The 20,613-nt window shown below is 41.5% G+C and overlaps 1 protein-coding gene across 1 annotated transcript in view; it reads right to left on the bottom strand.

Annotated features, from left to right (window-relative positions):
• Positions 1-20,613, bottom strand: part of LOC145412981 (uncharacterized) — a 114,323-nt gene that overhangs the window by 52,873 nt on the left and 40,837 nt on the right. The window contains exon 2 of the mRNA XM_080282804.1: positions 2,310-2,360. Coding sequence (XP_080138930.1) covers positions 2,310-2,360 — 51 coding nt within the window. The remainder of the gene's footprint in view (positions 1-2,309; positions 2,361-20,613) is intronic.

The raw sequence follows: 20,613 nt of genomic DNA, 5'->3' as shown, positions 1-20,613 counted from the left end.
AACTAACTGGTAATACGGGCCATATATTGACGCAGTTGTCCCGCTGTGTAGGTTGGGGAAAAGTTGGTAAGAACATCTCATTTATTAGGCCATGTTCTGAGCATTCCTCTTCTCAGTGCCAGGTGTGAAGCAGGTGACCGTGAGGAACATTATAACAAAAATGCAGAACAGTGTAATGGGGTGTTCTTATGCCAACTTTAACATCTACGTCAGAATATGGATGGTGTTGTAATTATTCTGCACCTGACGCCTCAATATCCTCCTGTATGTTATTATTCCGATCTCACTGTGACCAGACTTTTACATTATATCCCCCCCAAGACCCGCCTTTCCATATTAGTCGTATAAAATGCTGATGACTTTGCAATCGTAAGACAACACTTTTATAACTCATGATTCAGCTATATTTGCTGTAACAATCCGTGCACTCAAAAAAGAGAAAAAAAGAAAAATACTGTCTACCTCATCAATATTATCAACAATCACTTATTTTCACCCACATATGAATATCCTACCCACTATCGTCTCACACACACGCACACACACGTAATCACCCCTCATCCAGACCCCTTATGATTATACACACGGGCCCTATTCTCGGCACAGAAATGACATGGATGAAAAGGCCATTCGTAGACTTTATGAACGTCACTATTTAGCACCACTTTCGGCTGAGAGAGAGAGAGAGAGAGAGAGAGAGAGAGAGAGAGAGAGAGAGAGAGAGAGAGAGAGAAGGTCTGAGAATAGCTTACAAACATGTCATCTGCACAACATGGAATTATGCTACTTAAGCTGTGTTACATCTACACCACTCACACACATAAAATCCTCATAAATGTGTAAAAAAAAAGTTCAGAGATAATAGGGTTGATAAGGACACTGCATAACAATAATCTTCACCTAAGAAAAAAATGATCATAATGGAGAAGCTCATGAACATTAAACACACGTTGTTAGCTACATCACCATAAGCTCTCTCTCATACTTGTGTTTATGTTTTGCCACACACACACATACACACACACACACACACACACACACACACACACACACACACACACACACACACACACACACACACACACACACACACACACACAGGACGAGGAGCAGGAGGAGGAAAAGAACACACACACACACGGCCAGAACAAAGCTGTACTTACTTATGTCCTGCACACTTAGACTAACAAAGTGCCGATTTCGATTCTGTCCTGACTGCACAGCAGGTGATAAAAGCAGACAGGTAGACACGCGAGGAGGGAAGGGGGGAAGGCAGGGAGGAAGTGAGGCAGGAAGTGAGGTAAGAAGGGAGATTGGAAGGGAGGTAGCGATGCAAGAAGGGAGAAAGTAAGGATGTCAGTGATGCAAGAAGGGGGAGAGTAAGGAAGTCGGTGAGGTAAGAAAGTAAAAAATAAGGAAGTCTGTGAGGCAAGAAGGGAGAAAGTAAGGAAGTCCGTGAGACAAGAAGGAAGAAAGTCAGGAAGTCACTGAGGCATGAAGGGAGAAAAAAAGGCAGGTACTGAGGCAAGAAGGGTGAAAGGAAGGGAGGAAGGGAGGCAGGAAGAAAGGAAGATTGCTAGGAAGGCAGGAGGAGAGGTGGGAAACCAGGAAGGGAGGCAAAAATGGCAGGAAGGGAAGCAGAAAGGCAGGGAGGGAGTAAGAAGGCAGGCAGAAAGGCAGGGAGGGAGGTAGGAAGGCAGGAAATTTGACAGGAAAGCGGGAACATGGGAAGGCAGGAAGGGAGGTAAAAAAGGCGGGAAGGAAGGGGGGAAGTCAGTAAAAAGGGTAACAAGGCAAAAAAAGAGATAGGAAGGCAGGGAGGGAAGTAGGAAGGCCAGAAGGGAGGTTGGAAGGCAGGAAGGGAGGCAGGAAGGTAGGAAGGCGGAAGGTAGGTAGGTAGGCAACACGAACCCTTAAAATGCAACCTGAACAAAACTGCAACATGAACTCACTTTAGCAACATGAACTCAACTTTTGCAACATAAACCCAGCTTTACAATATGAATCCAAAATTAGCAACAGGAACCGATGCCAGCATATGCAACATGTTCTAATAATGGGCAACATAAATCCTACAACTGCAACATCAACTAAATTTGCAATATAATCCCGGTATCTATAACATAAACCCAACATCTGCAACATGAACTCAAAATATGCAACATCGACCCATAAATTTGCAATCTGAACCCCCAAATTAGCCACATGAACCCCAAGCCTGCGATCTGAACCCATAATACGCAACTTGAACCTTCAGAAATACGAAACTAATCTCATAATGTGCCAGATACAGGGTAAGTAACACTCACCCAGAAGAGCCATTGCAGTGTTGCTGTGGCGGGCTGGAGCGTCGTTGCTTCCTGAAAAGTACGAAGATCAGTAACAATCAGTAACATATGGTAACTGTGGCAATTAGTAGGTATTTGGTAACCATTAATAACTGTTACTAACCGTGTGGCACATTCAGTAACCGTTGCTCATGGTTCTTCAGCACTCAGAAGCCATCAATAACAGAAATCATCAATAACTATGTAGGCTAACTGCTAATATGTCAGTAATGAGCAGTAACACTCAGTAACCGTTAACAACCAACAGTACTCAATAACGTTAGGACGTCAGTAGCTAAGTAACGATCAGCAGCACTAGGTAACATTAGGATGCCAGTAACTTTAACAATCAGTATCACTCGGTAACTATCAGGATGCCAGTAGCTAAGTAACAGTCAGTAGCAATCAGGATGCAATAACTAAGTAACAATCAGGGCGTCAGTAATGAAATAACAATCAGTAGCACTTGGTAACAATCAGGATGCAGGACGATAGTGATTAAGGAACAGTCAGTAGCACTAAGTATTTATCAGGACGCCAGTAACTATGCACCGGTAGCAGTCATTAGCACTCGGTAACCAACAGGACGCCAGTAATATTCAGATCGCTAGCAATCAAGCAGCAGTGGCCGGGCAAGTAGCAATCAGGAGCCCTCAGTAACGTTCAAATTGGTATTACTGTAATGACACTTCTACACAGTAAGTCAAGGAGTAATATTAACCTTTTGGTGGTGGTGGTGGTGGTGGTAGTGATGGTGGTGATGTTGGTAGTGGTGGTGGTGGCGGTGGAGGTAATGATGGTACTGGTGGAAGTAATAGTGACAGCAGTGATGGTGGTAGTGTTTGTGGTGGTAATCACTGTGGTAATGGTAGTGGTAATGACTGAGATGGTGGTAACGATGGGTGTTGGTAGTGGTGGTGTCAGTGTTAGTGGTGGTGTTTGTAGTGTTGGTTAGTGATAATGGTACTGCTGGTAATGGGGTTAGGTATTGGGTAGTGGTGGTGAAGACTGGTATGGTACTGATGGCCGACGGTGGAGTGAGCTGTGATGGTGGTGATAAAGGCAGCTGGAAATCAAAGTGACACACAGAGATAAAGTCAGGTAAAAGTTAAAAGTTGAGGTTAATATTGTAGTCGTGGTAATGGCAGCTGTGGTGGTGTTGATAGCTGTGGTGAAAATCATAATGTGATGACAGTGGTCGTGGAGAAAATAAAATGGCGGCAGTGGTAGTATTAGCTACAGTGAAAGTCAAAGTACAATATTCTGAAAATCTGTGGGTAGCTAACAGAGGTCAAGACGATTCGATCTGAGCTCAGTCGAACGAGTGGAGTCGTATTAAACATGTTAGAATTTTCACATTGGGATTGAAATATATATATATATATATATATATATATATATATATATATATATATATATATATATATATATATATCAGCAGCAGCAGCAGCAGCAGCATTAGCAGTTTGGGTATCCACTGCAGGACCGGCCTATCCCGACCGAAGTCGGGACGATACGGCCAATGTACCGTATCTTTACCAAGTGGCTTAGGCTGACTGGTAGAGATTGTATGTAGGGTGAGAAGTGCTTGTAAGTGTAACTGTAGTGTTGGAGTGGCTTTGGACGTGTGTGTAGTCTGTGAACCAAGTGTAATCGGCCCGCGCAAGCCGACTGGGTGCAAGCATACTTTAATATATATATATATATATATATATATATATATATATATATAAATATATATATATATATATAAAATTTATATATATATATATATATATATATATATAAAATTATATATATATATAAAATGTATATATATATATATATATATATATATATATATATAAAATGTATATATATATATATATATATATATATAAATCGAAAGTATCGTCCATGTATCTACGGTAAAAGATGGGTTTAAAATCAATGGGACAATTATTAAGCCAAGTTTGTTCATGGTGGCAAAGAAAAGCATTAGCATATGAAGGACCCAGTGGTGACCCCATCGCCACTCCATCTTTTTGAGTAAAAAGTTTTCCATTAAATGTAAACAGGGATTGGTGGGTTGCTATCTCCAACATGTTGTAAAATGATTTTTTGTCCAAGCCAACTGAAGTAAGAGTAGAAATACTGGTGTTATCTGTGATGAGCCGAGTGGTTTCATGCAAGGGAACATTCGTGAAAAGGGATTCTACATCAAAGCTAGCCAGGGTGACAGGGTGATCAAATCTCAGAGAAGTGACTTCCTTGACAAACTCTGCAGAGTTTTGAACCGTATATTTATTTGTACATAAGGAACTGATCAGGGGAACCAAAAATTTTGCTGTGTTATAACTGAAGGTACCAATAGATGAAATGATGGGTCTTAAAGGCGTGTTAGGTTTATGAACTTTGGGGAGACCATAGAGATAACCAGGAACTGAGCCAGAAGCATACAGACTCATTGTCGTACTATCACCTACTTTATCTTTAATACTTCGCAGTAATCTATTTAGTTTGTCTTCATGTTTTAGGATGGCAGATGGAATATCAGAACTGATGACCTTAAATTTAGAGGTGTCACTAAGAATATGATTAAGCTTTAGTTCATAATCATCCTTGTTCATGATAACTACGCCCTTTCCTTTGTCAGGACGAGTAATAATTATGCCATTATCATTTTTGAGAGATTTCAAAATCTTACGATATCCATAGTCCTCTTTTTGTTCTTTGAGATGTGCAGAGTGCTGTCTAAAAGAATTTTTAGCTAAAGCAGATACATTATGCCACACGTAAGTCCAGTCTTGTTTGTAAAGGTTGCATTTCTTTAAAACTGAACATAATCTCTCAAAAGGTAAAAAGAACTTAACATAGTTTAAACGAACAGGAGGGAGAGCAAAATCCAAGCCAAACGACAAAACATCCTTCTCCTCCTTAGTCAAAGACCTTGAAGAGAGGTTAAAAATGACTTTATCTATATCAACTGAACTATTGATATCAATTCCTAACCCCCTAAGCTTACGTGAATGTGTAGCAACAATCTTATTGATATTTTTCTTCACAAAACATTCAATGATTACACTGAGACATTTGAAATCGAAATATGAAACAAGGTTTTTTTAGCTTATATTTCAATGCATCAATTTCTCTATTAAGTTTAAGCAGTTTGTTCTTCTGCTTCCTTATTTCAACATCCAAAAGGTGAAAGAGCCAAGATCTATATGTTGATGTGGCATAAAACCTTGAATCATGTAATTTAAATCTAATGAAATTAGGCACTTGGCCATAATCCCTACATGTCCTTAAAAAAATGAGGTCCCTTTCCACCTTCTTGACCTTGAATGCTGTCTTCTCAGTGCTCCTATAGCATCGCAGTGTGGGTTGGCCATATCTTGTTAATAAAATATCCGTAATAGATCTTCCTCTTGGGAACCTTAGTCTTGTCAGGAAAAGTAGTACCAACGTTGTGATGTACAGCATCTTTATTATTAATCCAAACGTTTCGGAGACACAATCTCCATCATCAGTGGATCTAAAAGTTTAAAAGACAACAATCATCGATCAATGTCAGGAGAAATAATTATTACTCGTCCTGACAAAGGAAAGGGCGTAGTTATCATGAACAAGGATGATTATGAACTAAAGCTTAATCATATTCTTAGTGACACCTCTAAATTTAAGGTCATCAGTTCTGATATTCCATCTGCCATCCTAAAACATGAAGACAAACTAAATAGATTACTGCGAAGTATTAAAGATAAAGTAGGTGATAGTACGACTAATAGTCTGTATGCTTCTGGCTCAGTTCCTGGTTATCTCTATGGTCTCCCCAAAGTTCATAAACCTAACACGCCTTTAAGACCCATCATTTCATCTATTGGTACCTTCAGTTATAACACAGCAAAATTTTTGGTTCCCCTGATCAGTTCCTTATGTACAAATAAATATACGGTTCAAAACTCTGCAGAGTTTGTCAAGGAAGTCACTTCTCTGAGATTTGATCACCCTGTCACCCTGGCTAGCTTTGATGTAGAATCCCATTTCACGAATGTTCCCTTGCATGAAACCACTCAGCTCATCACAGATAACACCAGTATATATATATATATATATATATATATATATATATATATATATATATATATATATAATGTATATATATATATATATATATATATATATATATATCTAGAGAGAGAGAGAGAGAGAGAGAGAGAGAGAGAGAGAGAGAGAACTAGGATCTATTAGACAAATAAGCGACTGTTAGATCAGGTTGTGTTCCAAAATACACACAACCACCACAACGAGGTGAAACGGTAAGAAAAAGTAATTTTCTTATTAATCTTTCTACTTAATTTACAGTAATTCACACTTACAAACTTTCACTACTTCACTCCGATGACGTCTCTCTCTCCCCCTCTGCAAACTATTTTACTTCGTTTAGGAGAGGCTTTCCGAAATGGAGGGGTTAGATACAGCCTTCGTTATTCCCTTCAGTAAAAGCAATATATATCCTCAGTTGAATATAATCGTCTGGAGGTGCCGAGAATAAAATAAAAATAAAAATATCGAGACGAGGGGGTTAATCTGAATACAGTTTTTGGAAAGAGAGAGAATTCAGTAAAAAATAAAATACATCCACGGATTGAAAGGGTTAAGTCTAAGACAATCCAAGGGAGGTAAGAAGTCAGTAAAAAAAAAAAAAAATGCGCCCTCGAGCTAGTGGGATGAAGTTGAATATAATCACCTGGTGGTAGGAAGAATATAAAATAATAAAAAAACTACATCATCAGGGTGAAGGGGCCAAGCTACACACGCAGCTCGATTACAACTTCAGGCGTTATCAGCGTTTCACAGATTTATGAAGATGGACGATGATGCCAGAGTTTTTTACCACGCAACCCCAAACCCACTCGCACAGACGACGATACTGTAAATAATAACTTGTACAACACTCGAATACATGAAATAGCACCGACATGAAATAAAGGCTACATAATAAAAATACAATAGCCTTGGAAGATAATACTTAAACTTATAAACAAGCAGTCAAACGTGAGCTATATTACAAGGGAAAATATCCAGGTAGAAAACACGAGCAACAGAGTATACTTGTGCGTGAGTTTTGTGAATATTCCCTACCCAACCCCTCCTCCTGCATTCTGACATAGATACCAGTCCTCCTACACATTTGGCGACGGCATGAATAGGGATGAAACGAAGGGGACACAAAGTACGACTGATGGCTCTTAATTGGCTCACGCGAAATGGGGAGGAGGGGCGGGAAGTCGTTGCTGCTGAGAGGGGGAGAGGATACTGCAACACTTTAAATTACTACTAAGATATCAGACTAACCTTCAGCATGAAACATATAAATTCAGATCTATCCAACATGTACCCTGTATTTATATGATGACTGAAAACGTGCAAAAAATACAGTAGTAATCAAGAGTGTCGAACCCACTACCCACCCACCCTCCAGCAGCAACGCCTTCCAGTCCCTCCTCCCCACTTTACGGGTACAAATGTAGCCACTCCTTCCCCTTTCCCCAGACTTTGACCCATACTCGCCCCACACATGCAGCATTATGCCCACACCCGCGTGTTATTTCATGGGCTGTTCACACTCGCTCCATACCTGCAGAAATATACCCTGACCCATCCCGCACTCGCAGACATATCCTCACCACACACACACACACACACACACACACACACACACACACACACACACACACAACCACCACTTCCACCACCACAACAACAATAACAATCCTGCAAGTGTGGTGAAGGACAGGTAAACGGGTTATAATAGCACACATAAGACATTGCAAAGGAAAGAAATAGGGATAAACACACACACACACACACACACACACACACACACACACACACACACACACACACACACACCTACCCCCTACACACCATCTATAATCTCCCTCCAAAAGCACTCCAAAAGCAACCAAACTGAATGAAAAACTATACGGAAACAAAACTAGCCCCCCCTCCCCTCCAAGAATAAAACGAAGTCTGTGCGGTAATTTGAGTGAGACCACACGTTTGTCGATAATGACGTTGGTGCTCCCTCATCAGCATGCAGGTCGCGTTCAGAGGGTGCCACGTAATAAGCTACAGTATTGGATCCCGGCGTATTAATTCAGTGACTGCCGCCCCCAAAGATGCTGAGGTTACAAGACAAACAAGGGTGAGTTATTCTGCCGGTACGGTTCGGGGGTTTGTTGTCTGTGCAAGAGGTAAAGATGAATCGATGGATGATTGGATAAGCAGGTGGATGGATGGATGGATGGATGGATGGATGGATAGATGGATGGATGGATAGATGGACCGAAGGATAGGTGGGTGGGTTGGTGGGTGGGTATATAGATGGATGAATGGATGTATGGATGAAAGAATGGATGGATGGATGCATGGATCAACGGATGAACGGACAGACAGATGGATATAACTGTTGATACTGTATATGGGTAGCTGGATAAATAAACAGATACATACAATAAACACGGATAATTAAGCAGATAAACAGATAGATGGATACAATAAATACGGATAGATACATGGATAGAACCAGATATATAAAGACGCTGCAATGAACACCTGAACACTGTCTTGCTGGATAAACAGGGTGTCAAGTGATTTTGGAACGTTTTGAGAGTACGTTATTTGCACGAGAGTATAGAGTTGGATGGATGGATGTATAACTAAGCGGATAGATGGACTGATGGATGGATGGACTGATTATGTGGATGGATGGGTGAATGACTAGATGGACAGATGGACTGATAGACAGATGAATGAATGGAATGATAAATGGATGAATGGATAGATGAATCGATGGATGGATCAACGGACAGACAGACACACAAATGGATACAATAAAATGATAGACAAATCAGGAGCGTTCACAAACTCAAAAAGTTGCCAATCTTCACCTAATTTAATTTGAAAAATAAAAATGCGATGAACTAAAGAACTGTTTTGTAAATGTTTCCTTTATCACTTCGTTCATAAGTATAATTTTATGAACATATTTACTCAATAAAATGAGGAGAAAAAAAGCTTCGTTATGATAAAGCTGAAAGGAATTACTAAACTAACAAAACTAACCATCTAATCGTCAGGCCAAATGTTCTTCGTAGCTTAAAACCGATTACTTACATTCCCTGTCAGATTTTTCTTATGGTTTTAATCAAATAAATCTTTCAGACATATATGTCTATACATGATGCTAACATGAAGTTTGGTTGGAAAATATCTATAGGAATCAGATGAAGTTATGTTGTCTTCGTGGAAACTACTTGGGATTTCGGTCGGCCGTTACGTCTTCGCATGATTTCGGTTTCGTAAATTGCGCCTTTTTTTTTTTTTTTTTTTTTTTTTTTTTTTTTTTTAAGTATGGTCGGTATATTCTCTTCAGCATTTGCCAGATGAAACATGAATCTCTTTGATAACTAAATGATAAGTATTTCAAATTAAAAATGGAGCGAGACTTCTAAAAATATGTGATAAATGCAAACGGACCACTTGTCGTTTTATGCATTCTAATAAATGTTCTGCAATATTTTACTTAGTATATCATATATAGAAAACTGGTACAATAACTAACGATTACATTATTGAAGAATTTATGTACTCTTCATCACCAAATATCATGGAAGGGATTTTAGAAACTAAATGACTGTGCGAGCCGGGAGTAGTTGACCAAGGTCCTAATTAAACAACCCGGCGATCACTGGCAACTCCTCGGTTTGTGAACGCGCTCTATGCAACACCATAGTGGACAATCAGGGTATGGAGTCTGTGGAGTGTTTCTGCCATAATTGCACGGTTCATTATCTGAGCGAGAAAAGGCAGGGACCTGGGCAGTTACTTGTATACAGTCCAAACAATTTAGGGCATGTCCCGACGCTATGTTGCGTTACTGTATGTGGAAAGTAAGCTCCAAATAGCCCTTGTATTTAAATCTTTACTGGTCACATCTAGCTGGAGCTCCTGAACCCGCTAGAACACCATCAACCCATCCATCTGTTGATTACATGCTTACCATTCAATGTATTAAATGGTTTCTTGGGTTACAGGAAATCATTTGAGCTTTCGTTTAATAATTTATGAACATGGAACTATACAACTGCCGACTTTAATGGTTAGGCAGTAAGTGGTGGTGATGTAGGAGGTCACCATCACGCTGTGGCACCGACGTAATCGGGCAGCAGCAGTTATATAAACATCTGTCAACTCTTTATTTATCTTCGACAGGAGGATGGTGGACTTGCGGCGGGGAGATTCAACCTATAATCTTCCAGATTCACGTTCAGATGAGCCTGGAGCCACAACTAAAACAATAACAGCAACAACGGGAGATAATGAGAATGATGGTGTCAGTTCGTTTGCTACTAAATCTGTAGATTACAAACTTATTTTTTCTTTTTTAGTGCAACCCCCCCCCCTCCTTGCTGGCATCCTTATTTAATGTTCATCGATTTGGGAATGATTAATAACACTTCATCAGGAATGATGTACATCGTTATATGCAGGAACTAGCTTATAAATCTGAGCAAGTAACCTTTTCCACTGTCATTATTTGTTGTGCTAGATCTAAAGAGATATTAATTCTACTGATATTATATTATTCCGTTGATGCTTAATGCCCTCTAATTAAGTATTTATGTCCACTAATCCATGTCACGTATTTGGAAATAGCAAGAAACTGAGTTACGATAAATGTTATGACGATATTGACCTCTGAAAATTTATCACCCATAATATCAGTTCATTTCACATCACCTGGACTCTCATCTTCTCAGTGATCACTAAATTACATAATTACATGCACTTCTGTGTTGCCCAATGTCTATGATCATGCTTTCACGTGCGCTAGTTTTTGCCGAAGTGGTGCCATTGCAGTAATGTTGGTAACTGAGAGGAATTATAATACAGTTACCTTTAACCTGACGAAAAACCCCAACTCCTTTCATTTCAGTAGATGGCCAGGAGTGCTCAGACTAGAGGCTTGATTTGATTTATAGCCAACGAGATTTATTCCTACTTCATTAGCACAGCACACTGGACGTCATGCAACCACGACTTAGCATTTAAGTTATTGGGAGTGGCTCAGTTCCGCCAGGTAAAAATAAACCGTTTACAGTAAAGAAGGTCATAGAAAGATTATCAATACCTTTCAAAATGCTTTTAAACGATATTACAGCCGAAATTCATTCCTGGATATACCTAATAAGGGTGTCCAGAATATACTGTACACTCGTAATTCATATGACAAGTTTGGGTATGTAATAAACAAACAACCCAAAGCTGATAGTCTGCAAAACTTGTCCGTTCCAAAGAAAACTGATTAAAAAGAAAGCCAAATTCAAGAACAGTTCATATCGAGATGCAAGTAATCATGACGTTCAACTCATTCAGCACGATGACGCCTTTTGTACTTTTGTGTTGATACTAGCAGACAAATATAATCAGTTTTCAAAACCTTTCTGAATGGGAAGGAGTTAGATGTAGCCTTCACTAACCCCTTCACCACATGAGGCCTCCCTTACGCTGGATAAGAGACAGAAACTAATGAATGACATCACAAGTTTCAAGAGGTTAGAAGACTGGAGTTCACGATGGTAGTCAGACGTAAAATGACAATACACAGAAGAAACTGCAAAAATAAAGGACTTAACCCCTTCAGTTCGGTGATGCACTTCTTCCTTTATTCATGCTACTACCAGACGATTTTATTCAGCTTGTGAAGAGTCTCCTGGTCGTCAAAGGATTAGTGAAAGTTACATCCAACCCCTCCAGCTCCGAATGTCTATCTTAAAGTGAATATGATAATCTGATGGCAACAGAAATAAAATCAGAAACACGTCCTATAACTCATAGGGTCAAAAGAGATTAGTAGTCGAAGGAACCAGCTCAGACGCCAGATGCAGTGGGAAAAAAAAAAAAAAAAAAAAAAGAGAGACCTTAAGATCTGCAGTTAATTATCCATCAGTCACGTGTTAATTCTCTCTCTCTCTCTCTCTCTCTCTCTCTCTCTTAACCTGTTCAGTCAGATGTTTTTATATTCTGGTCTTGCTCACCTTAGCATACACAGATTTTTGTTTAGGATGATTTATAGTCTTCATTAACCCCTTCATTACTAGGGTGCCCTCCTATGCTGAATGAAATAATCTGGGAGTAAAAGAGATTAACAGTGAATACGGAAGGAGAGAAGGAGGGGAATGGAAAATCGAATGAGCAGATATACAGTGAAGCTGATGGAAGGAGTGGAAGGTGTGAGTAAGGTGCCCAACGAAGAAATATGTGCAGCGTGTGAGATGGTGTGTGGGGTTAGGGGAAGAGGCAGGAGAAATATGTGCAACGTGTAAGAAGGTGTGTGGGGTCAGGGGAAGAGGCAGGAGAAACATGTGCAGCGTGTGAGATGGTGTGTGGGGTCAGGGAGAGAGGCAGGAGAAATATGTGCAGCGTGTGAGATGGTGTGTGGGGTCAGGGGAAGAGGCAGGCAAGTGGAAGTCGGAGGTCAGGGCGACGTGGAGGTGAGTAATTCGTGGCCACCCCCCCCCCCCAGGATTAACGCATCTGGCTATAGGTAGAGGGATAGGCGAACTTCAGGCATACTTCTCTCGAAGCTCATTCTCTCAGTCGCTCTCCGTCTCCTCACCCAATCTCTCACACACTCTCCACCTTCTCACCCATTTCATCACTCACTCTGCAGCTCTTCACTCTTTCTCTCACTTCCCACCTCCTCACTCATTCTCTCATTTGCCCTCCACCTCCTCACGCATCCTTCACACACTGTTCATCTACTCACTCAGCCTCTCACACACTTTCCACCTCCTCACTCATTCTCTCACTAATTCACTCTGCACCTTCTCACTCATTCTTTTACACTCTGCAGCTCCTCACTCATCCTTCACACGCTCTCTACTTCCTCAGTTATCCTTCACACTCTCTCCACCTCCTCTTATGGCCGGAAGAAATCTAGTAATTTTATTCCAATTAGCGCCAGATACTTTTACTCGGCTGAGGGTGAGCCACAGAACCCTGATAGAGTTAAAACTGTCACCGCCGAGCCTATCATGATCGGAACTATCCTGGTATATTCCCTTCCAGCTAGCGCCAGACGATCGCCATTACTATCACCTTGCCATCGTCCTAATTACCGCAACCGACCACAGAGGCAACTTCCACGGTTCCAAAAATATTCAGATTGTTAAAAATTCAAAATGCGTGAATTAAAATGCTATTAGGGGTGAAATTACGATTTAACAGTCGACGGTCAGACTTCTGGAAGGGATGATGCTGCTATTCCTGGCGTATGGGAAATTACACGGTGGATTAATCTTATAGATGATAGTGCAGAATACATTTGGAAGTGCTGTTATTCTCACCCCATATTTTGGTGGTATTACAGCCAGCATGATGATGATGATGATGACTGATTAATAACGATAGACGACTGACCTATAATGATGGATGACTGACTGATGATGATGGACGGCTGATTCATGATGGCTCACTGACTTATACTGATGGGAGAGACTTATGATGATTGATTTATTGACTGACTGACTGATAATGACGGACGACAAACATATGATGATAACTGAATGATAACGATGGACGAGACTTAATTGACCGAATGACTGAGCTGACATACATTAACCCCAACCCATCTGTTTCTTCTTGGAACCTAACATGCTTCGGAGTCACATGACGGCTGGCTGGTGTTCACTGAGGGAGAGCCTGTGCATTGGTCAGCATATTCAGCTCACAGCTGGAAGAACCCGAGTTCGATTCTCTGGCCGCTAAGATTGATGGACTCGGTTCGTTTCTTCTTTGCGGCCGTTCACCCAACAGTGTAAATGAGGATCCGGATGTAAACTGAGTAATGCGGGCCATGTTGAGGGTAAAGACTGGGATTTAACAGATACGGAAGGTCTACTTTTTTGACCATTGTGTAGTCGATAGAAATTAGTCTCATGCCTTCGCTTTTTCTGATAAACGTAGCTTACTTCCCTCATGGTCGAAAAAATTCTAGCATTTTATTCCAGCTAACGCCTGACATTTTTACCCACCTGCGTGTCACAGGCCCTGACAGAGTTAATACTTTCTTTAATAACCTTATCAAGGTCGGAAGAATTCTAGTATTCTGTTCCAGTTAAAGTCATGGGAACCTGAAAGAGTTGGCACTGTCACCATGATCTCCCTGGGGAACACTTCTTGTACTATTTCAACTACCGACAGACGATTTTATTCGTCTCAGTGAGGCATATGAGACAGAGTTAATGATCCTTGTGCAGACAATAAGCATTAATCCGGGTCTTCATTTCTTCTTCCTCCGATAAACACTGTTTATCGTCACCACTCGCCTTGCTGGCATCCCAGTTACAACTACGGGCCGTCGAGGTAACCCTCATGGATCTAAAAATATTCTAATTGCGTGTATTAAAAATTTATTAGGGGTGAAATTGCAGTTTAATTGCCGACAGTCCGGCATCATGAAGAGTGATGTTGCTATCCCTGGTGCAAGAACATCTGGAAGGTGGATGCATCTATTCCTGGTGGATAAGTGATGGATATGTTGCAGTTAAACCCCGAAATTGATGAGAACTAGTTTACACTAGACTAAACCAATGTTCTAGCAAATGTATTTTCATTGATACCATCCACAATCCATCATCCAACCCTTTTCTGCCCCTTCAGGAGCACAGCGGTCCAGGGCCAGGCTACTCACTCCCGACATTTAAGGTCAGGGTGACCACCCTGACTCACCTTTGCGTGGCATTATGTGAGCTATATACTCCAACCACCCCCGGATATAAACCATTATAGGCCCATCCGGCTGGAGTGATTAAAGACGGCTGTTTCTAACCCCTCCAGTTCCAGCAGTCTTTCCATAGCTGAATCAATGTGTATGTAAAACGCAAGAAAATGTCATCAGAATGAATGAAGCAAGAGCGCCCTCACGCTGAACGTCTCTCCCATAACATCACCCCTCTCACCCATCATCCCTCACACACTCTCACTCCTTACCCACACACCACACCCTAACCTCAACGCTACCTCTCATCCCTCTCACCACCATTCACCACGCACTCTTAACATCGTCATCCCTCACACCCTCAACCGTAGAACCAGTCAAATACCCCTCATCCCGCACTTCTTATCTTTCACTGTTGCACCTTCATACCATTCACATCATTACCTCGACCCTTACTCCACTCAACCCTACCCTTCACCCCTCTCACACCCTGTCTCGCAAATCTTCGTTCCTCATCCCACTCATTTCCCACTTTCTCACCCCTGCCATGATGGTAGGTGGTCGCGACCATGATCCACCAACTTGATGTGGTGTTGTCTATATTTCTTCCTTCCCCATTCTCATTCTGTCTACCTGCCTTTCTTTCTTCCTATTTCTCCCCATCCCTCCTATCGCTTTTAGGCCTAATCACTCTTCTTTCCATTCCGAAAGGGTCTACACTGAGTGCCAAGCCTAATGGTTTCCTGAAGCCTAGGAAATCATTTACAACGCTGGGTAGTAACCATATAACCATATTATGGGGTGAAGTGGAGCTTGCTATGGTGGACAGACGCAAATGCAGCGTTCATCCGGGAACCAAACATCCATACTATTTCCCGCGCCTCGCTGTGGTGAGGGGCCGTCTGCCGCAGTGGGACATCGGTTCACCGCATGGGACAACCCTGTAGGGGAGGTTGCTTGCCTGCGGTTGATGGTCAAACAGACGGGTTGATCAACAACAACAAATCACCCCTACTATTCATCTGGATCTGCTGCTGTCAAAGAGCAAATTATGTATCTGACTTAGCAACGGCAAGAATAATAATGAAGACTACGACGACGATGACGACGACGAAGACGATGAAATAAATAATATTAATCATAAATGTGATGCGCAGCTGTCTTTCCTTCCTTTATTATCGTATCAGAACTGTACATTACCATTATTACTACTACTACTACTACCATTAGTACTACTACTACTACTACTACTGTACTGCATTTATAACCAACCGACAAAGGCCCACCCCTGTACCCGTCTAGTAATTATGTAACTGTATATTATAAAGTACAGAGATGTTACTAGGGCGTTGGAAGTTTGAATTTTGTCTAGTCAGCTGCCTCTCCATTATTTCACTCGCATCCATAATAGAACGTCTCCTATCCCGTGTGACCGTTGCTGGGTCGCCTATCCACTGGCTCCTCCACTCCGCCTCCCCCGCCAACACGTCAGTCCATGATTACTATTACTGCCAGGTACCACATTTCTTTCATATTATCAATGGAAAACAGGTCTCTACACAAGGGCGCCTCTGTACCACTCAAGTAGCAAGTGGATGTTAGATGGGTCCCAGAATTGCATTCTCCATCCCCTCCTTTTACCACCACCACCACTACCATCACCACTACTTCTACCATTACTATTTCTGTATTTAAGTAATAAGAAACTCAAAGTTCCATTCAAGGCCTAACCCGTACCGCGAGATGCCAATGCCATCTCCTTTCACTGTACTTTCACTTCTAAATACATTTAATTCTAAAAAAAAAAAAAAAAAAAAAAAAATCTTTCCGCTAATTTAACATATTGCCCCAGTGCCCTATCTGACCTGACTTTGACTGCCACGCCTATGGCTAGATGAGCCGCTGTTGCTGCTGCCGCTACTACTACTACTACAGTTACTACTATTAATAATAATACTAATACGAATACTGCTGCTACTCAAGCAGCTGCTCCTGCTAAAATCCTTTCCTTTATACCTCATTAATAAAAAGTATAAAACTCCTACACAGATGCAGGACCATTTGAGCCGTAACATAGGTCGTCGCCAAAATCCACAAGACTGAAGCATCTTTCGTATATAAATATATATATATATATATATATATATATATATAACCCACACTGGGTGCAGTTTTGCCCCCCCTCCCCAATCTTAGAATACTTCCGGCGATACTGAGTGGTACAGGAGATTTCATAAGATCTCTTCCTTAACGATTTATTGCGCAGACTTAATCTCGATATCCTCTCGTATGTTACTGATGCAAATTATGTTGCCGAGATGTTAAGAATTATAAACAGCGTATAAGAGCCGTCCCCTACCCACACGTTGTTTCTAAGGCCCTCGTCACACATAGCTCAGAATCGGACACAAAGTCATGGTATAATTGGCTTTACAACTATCGTAACACATCTCAGCGATTTATCCTGCACAATGCACCTCAGTGTCCTCTTGTGTGTTACCAATCCAAACTAGGCTATGTCGATATTAAAAGGCTGTAAATAACATACAAAAGAATCTTAAGGTGTAATATGAAAAATAATTCGCTAAGGAAGGGGTGCTGAGTAGTTTCCAATGCTATTTTGAATATGGACCTATAAGCTGACGTAAATTACCCGATCGAGTAGGCCAGGGTAAAAGCTGGAATAAGATGACACCGTTCCACTGGCCCACATTGTTGCCATGACGAATTTCATTGTCACCTGCATCACGCCTGGCGTTGAGAAACGGACTGCAGGCAAGGTTCACTGAAATGAGGTGTTGTCCCTTCGGCTTTTATCCCGACCTGCTGTACACGATCGGAATATTATGCGCCAGAATATGAGTCGAATTCTCGTTGGTAGAGATTTCGTAGTGCCTCTTCTTTAGCGATTTATTCTGCATAATACACCTCAATATCACCTTTTTAATGTAAACTGCCCATGCAAGTGTGTATGAAAACTATATTAAATACATACAAATAAAGATAAAGTAAAATACGTAAAATAAATCGTTAAGGAGGAGGCAATGTAAAGCTTTCTGTGCCAAAGAGAATGCGGTCATTTATCCGACTGCGATCTTAGTGTGGCGGGGCCATAACCCTAGCGGCGATGGCGATAGGTAATGGGGGGAGGAATGGTGTCTGTTGCTGTGGCTGAAAGCTGCGAATATCATGCTATTTTCCGGAATATATCAGTAGTCCCATAGTAACAAATCTCCCCTGTAATTTTTTATTATCACGACTCGATGTATATTAGATCAGTGTCTTTGCAAGCTTTTCCACATGATGTGTCCGGCTATCGACTAAGTTTTAATGCTAACAAAGTTGTTTTGCTCATCTCCGAAGTGAATTTCTCCTCTAAAAAACTCATGCTGTCCTTAGCAAGCGAGAAGGACTTCCATTACTATATTCCTTTCTCCCCAGTTACCAACGAATGTTTACTTTCTATCTTCTGCAGGCAAGTTAAACAGTGGCTGTATGGCCGCTTCACTTTGCTAATGCTGTAACCAGCAAGGCTGTATACGTGGCTCTGGTTAACACTGCACAGAACTGCCTTAAAGGACGGCTTATGCATATTAAATGACTGTAGTTCATTAGAAGCAATACTCTCCTCCGCCGGAACATTTGCATCTGCAAGAACATTTGAACCGTCAAGATATTCTACAAGGAAATCTCGGTCCTCCCTTAAGTAACTGCCGGGTGCCGGGCATCTGAGGAACTGAGCGACGGAAATCATTTTTAATTCAGGCCAGAATTCCAAAGCTGTCAGAAAAAGGTTCTTCACACTGATTCATCCATACATGTTTTCCATACAATCTTGACTTGGCTGAAACTTTTAGTTAAGTACGATAAGAACCCACTTCACATCATATTGTTAAGGCACCATAACACCATAAACATCACATCATAAAACACACACACACACACATACACACACACACACACACACACACACACACACACACACACACACACACACACACACACACACCACAAGCATTATAATCATAACAAAAAACGCATTTGCATTAGCGCGCTCACAATTCATATTACCTTATCACAAGCACTCTTTATCACTGAAAAAGAAAAAAAGGGAGGGGGGGGAGTCTACTCTTGTCAATATCAATCATGGTATGAGTATTATGATCGTTCCTTAAAAAGCACAAGTATGAACGGTAATTATTTCATATCTACGTGGGGCTTAGCTTTCCCACTCCTTCCTTTTCATGGGTATGTTCAGGACCTTTCTTATTTTACCCAGTCCCGGAGGTTAGCCCGCCCCCAGACCGCACAGCAACCCATATCAAAGCCAAATATAGACTGACCAACAAATGGATACACAAGGGAAGTATTTCTTATGCGCGTGGGTTGTACTGACTGCAGCCCGACTAAGCCACTGAGACGTGACTTGGGGAGGCAATATGGCGCCTACATCTCACGTGACCCGACTCGACTGGGACCCAAGTCCGCCAAATTCTTACTATTCTATGGCGCTGGTGGCAACAGCAACGGGAGTGTGGCCTTGGCCCGGTCTGCCTCTGTGCGTGGCTCCATCAGCTTTAACCCGCTGACAGTCTGCTTGGCAACCGGAGGGACCTCAGTGACCCGCGCTAAGTTAACAAGAAACTTAGGTGAGAATTAGTTTGCATTCAGAAAAAGAGGTGAAGGCATCTCTACCTCCCCTCCTGCAGTCTTTAATCCATAACCATTATATGCAATATCTATCTTTGTGTGCAGCTGATAGGCTGAAATCTATTATAAATGAAGAGAAAAAGTTTGCATCCTGAATTCGCCCCCATTTTGTTTCCCTTGGCAACCACAGACGCCCACGTCACATCAGCATCAGCATCATAATCGAGTTACAAAATACATGCCCCGAACCTCAAATTCTCTGCTTATGAATCCTTTGTTGGAGAGAGAGAGAGAGAGAGAGAGAGAGAGAGAGAGAGAGAGAGAGAGAGAGAGAGAGAGAGAAGCACTATTTACCCCTTGAAAGCAGGTGACGACATCCTTTTTAGAGAGTTCCTGAAGACCCCAGACGATATTAATCCCAGGAAAGACCTCTCGCCATTTATAGAAAGTGGGGAGTGATTCCAGGCGGAATTACCACAAGTTTGAATTCACGGTGATCCATTAAAACATTCCTCGAAGTTCATTGCAAAGTTCCTCTTTTCACTGAAATGATTTTGCGATAACCTTTATGTAAGTTGTTTATTGCATATATTTGCATAAATACTGTAATATTGTGTTTTATTGATCTGCCAAAAATAGGGGAGGAGGCGTACACTCCAACGCCCCTCCCTAAATCCATGCCTGTTGGTTAAAATTAAATGAAAAAGACGCCTCAGGGTTCAGTGGATTCATTTCTCACTGTCATGCAGAGAGGGACGCCTCCATGTGGTGGTATCAATATGAATGGGAGGTGGAGCTGCCCGGTCACATAAACTGTCCCTCAGCTCCCTCTCTATCCCCCGGGTGGAGGATGGTGGGCTGTAGTTG

This window comes from Coenobita brevimanus, chromosome 94 (assembly GCF_032717465.1).
Source record: "Coenobita brevimanus isolate Jiangsu-jjx chromosome 94, ASM3271746v2, whole genome shotgun sequence".
Lineage (NCBI taxonomy): Eukaryota > Metazoa > Arthropoda > Malacostraca > Decapoda > Coenobitidae > Coenobita > Coenobita brevimanus.
The sequence above is the reverse complement of the archived record's forward strand: the minus strand, read 5'-3'. Positions and strand labels throughout refer to the sequence as shown.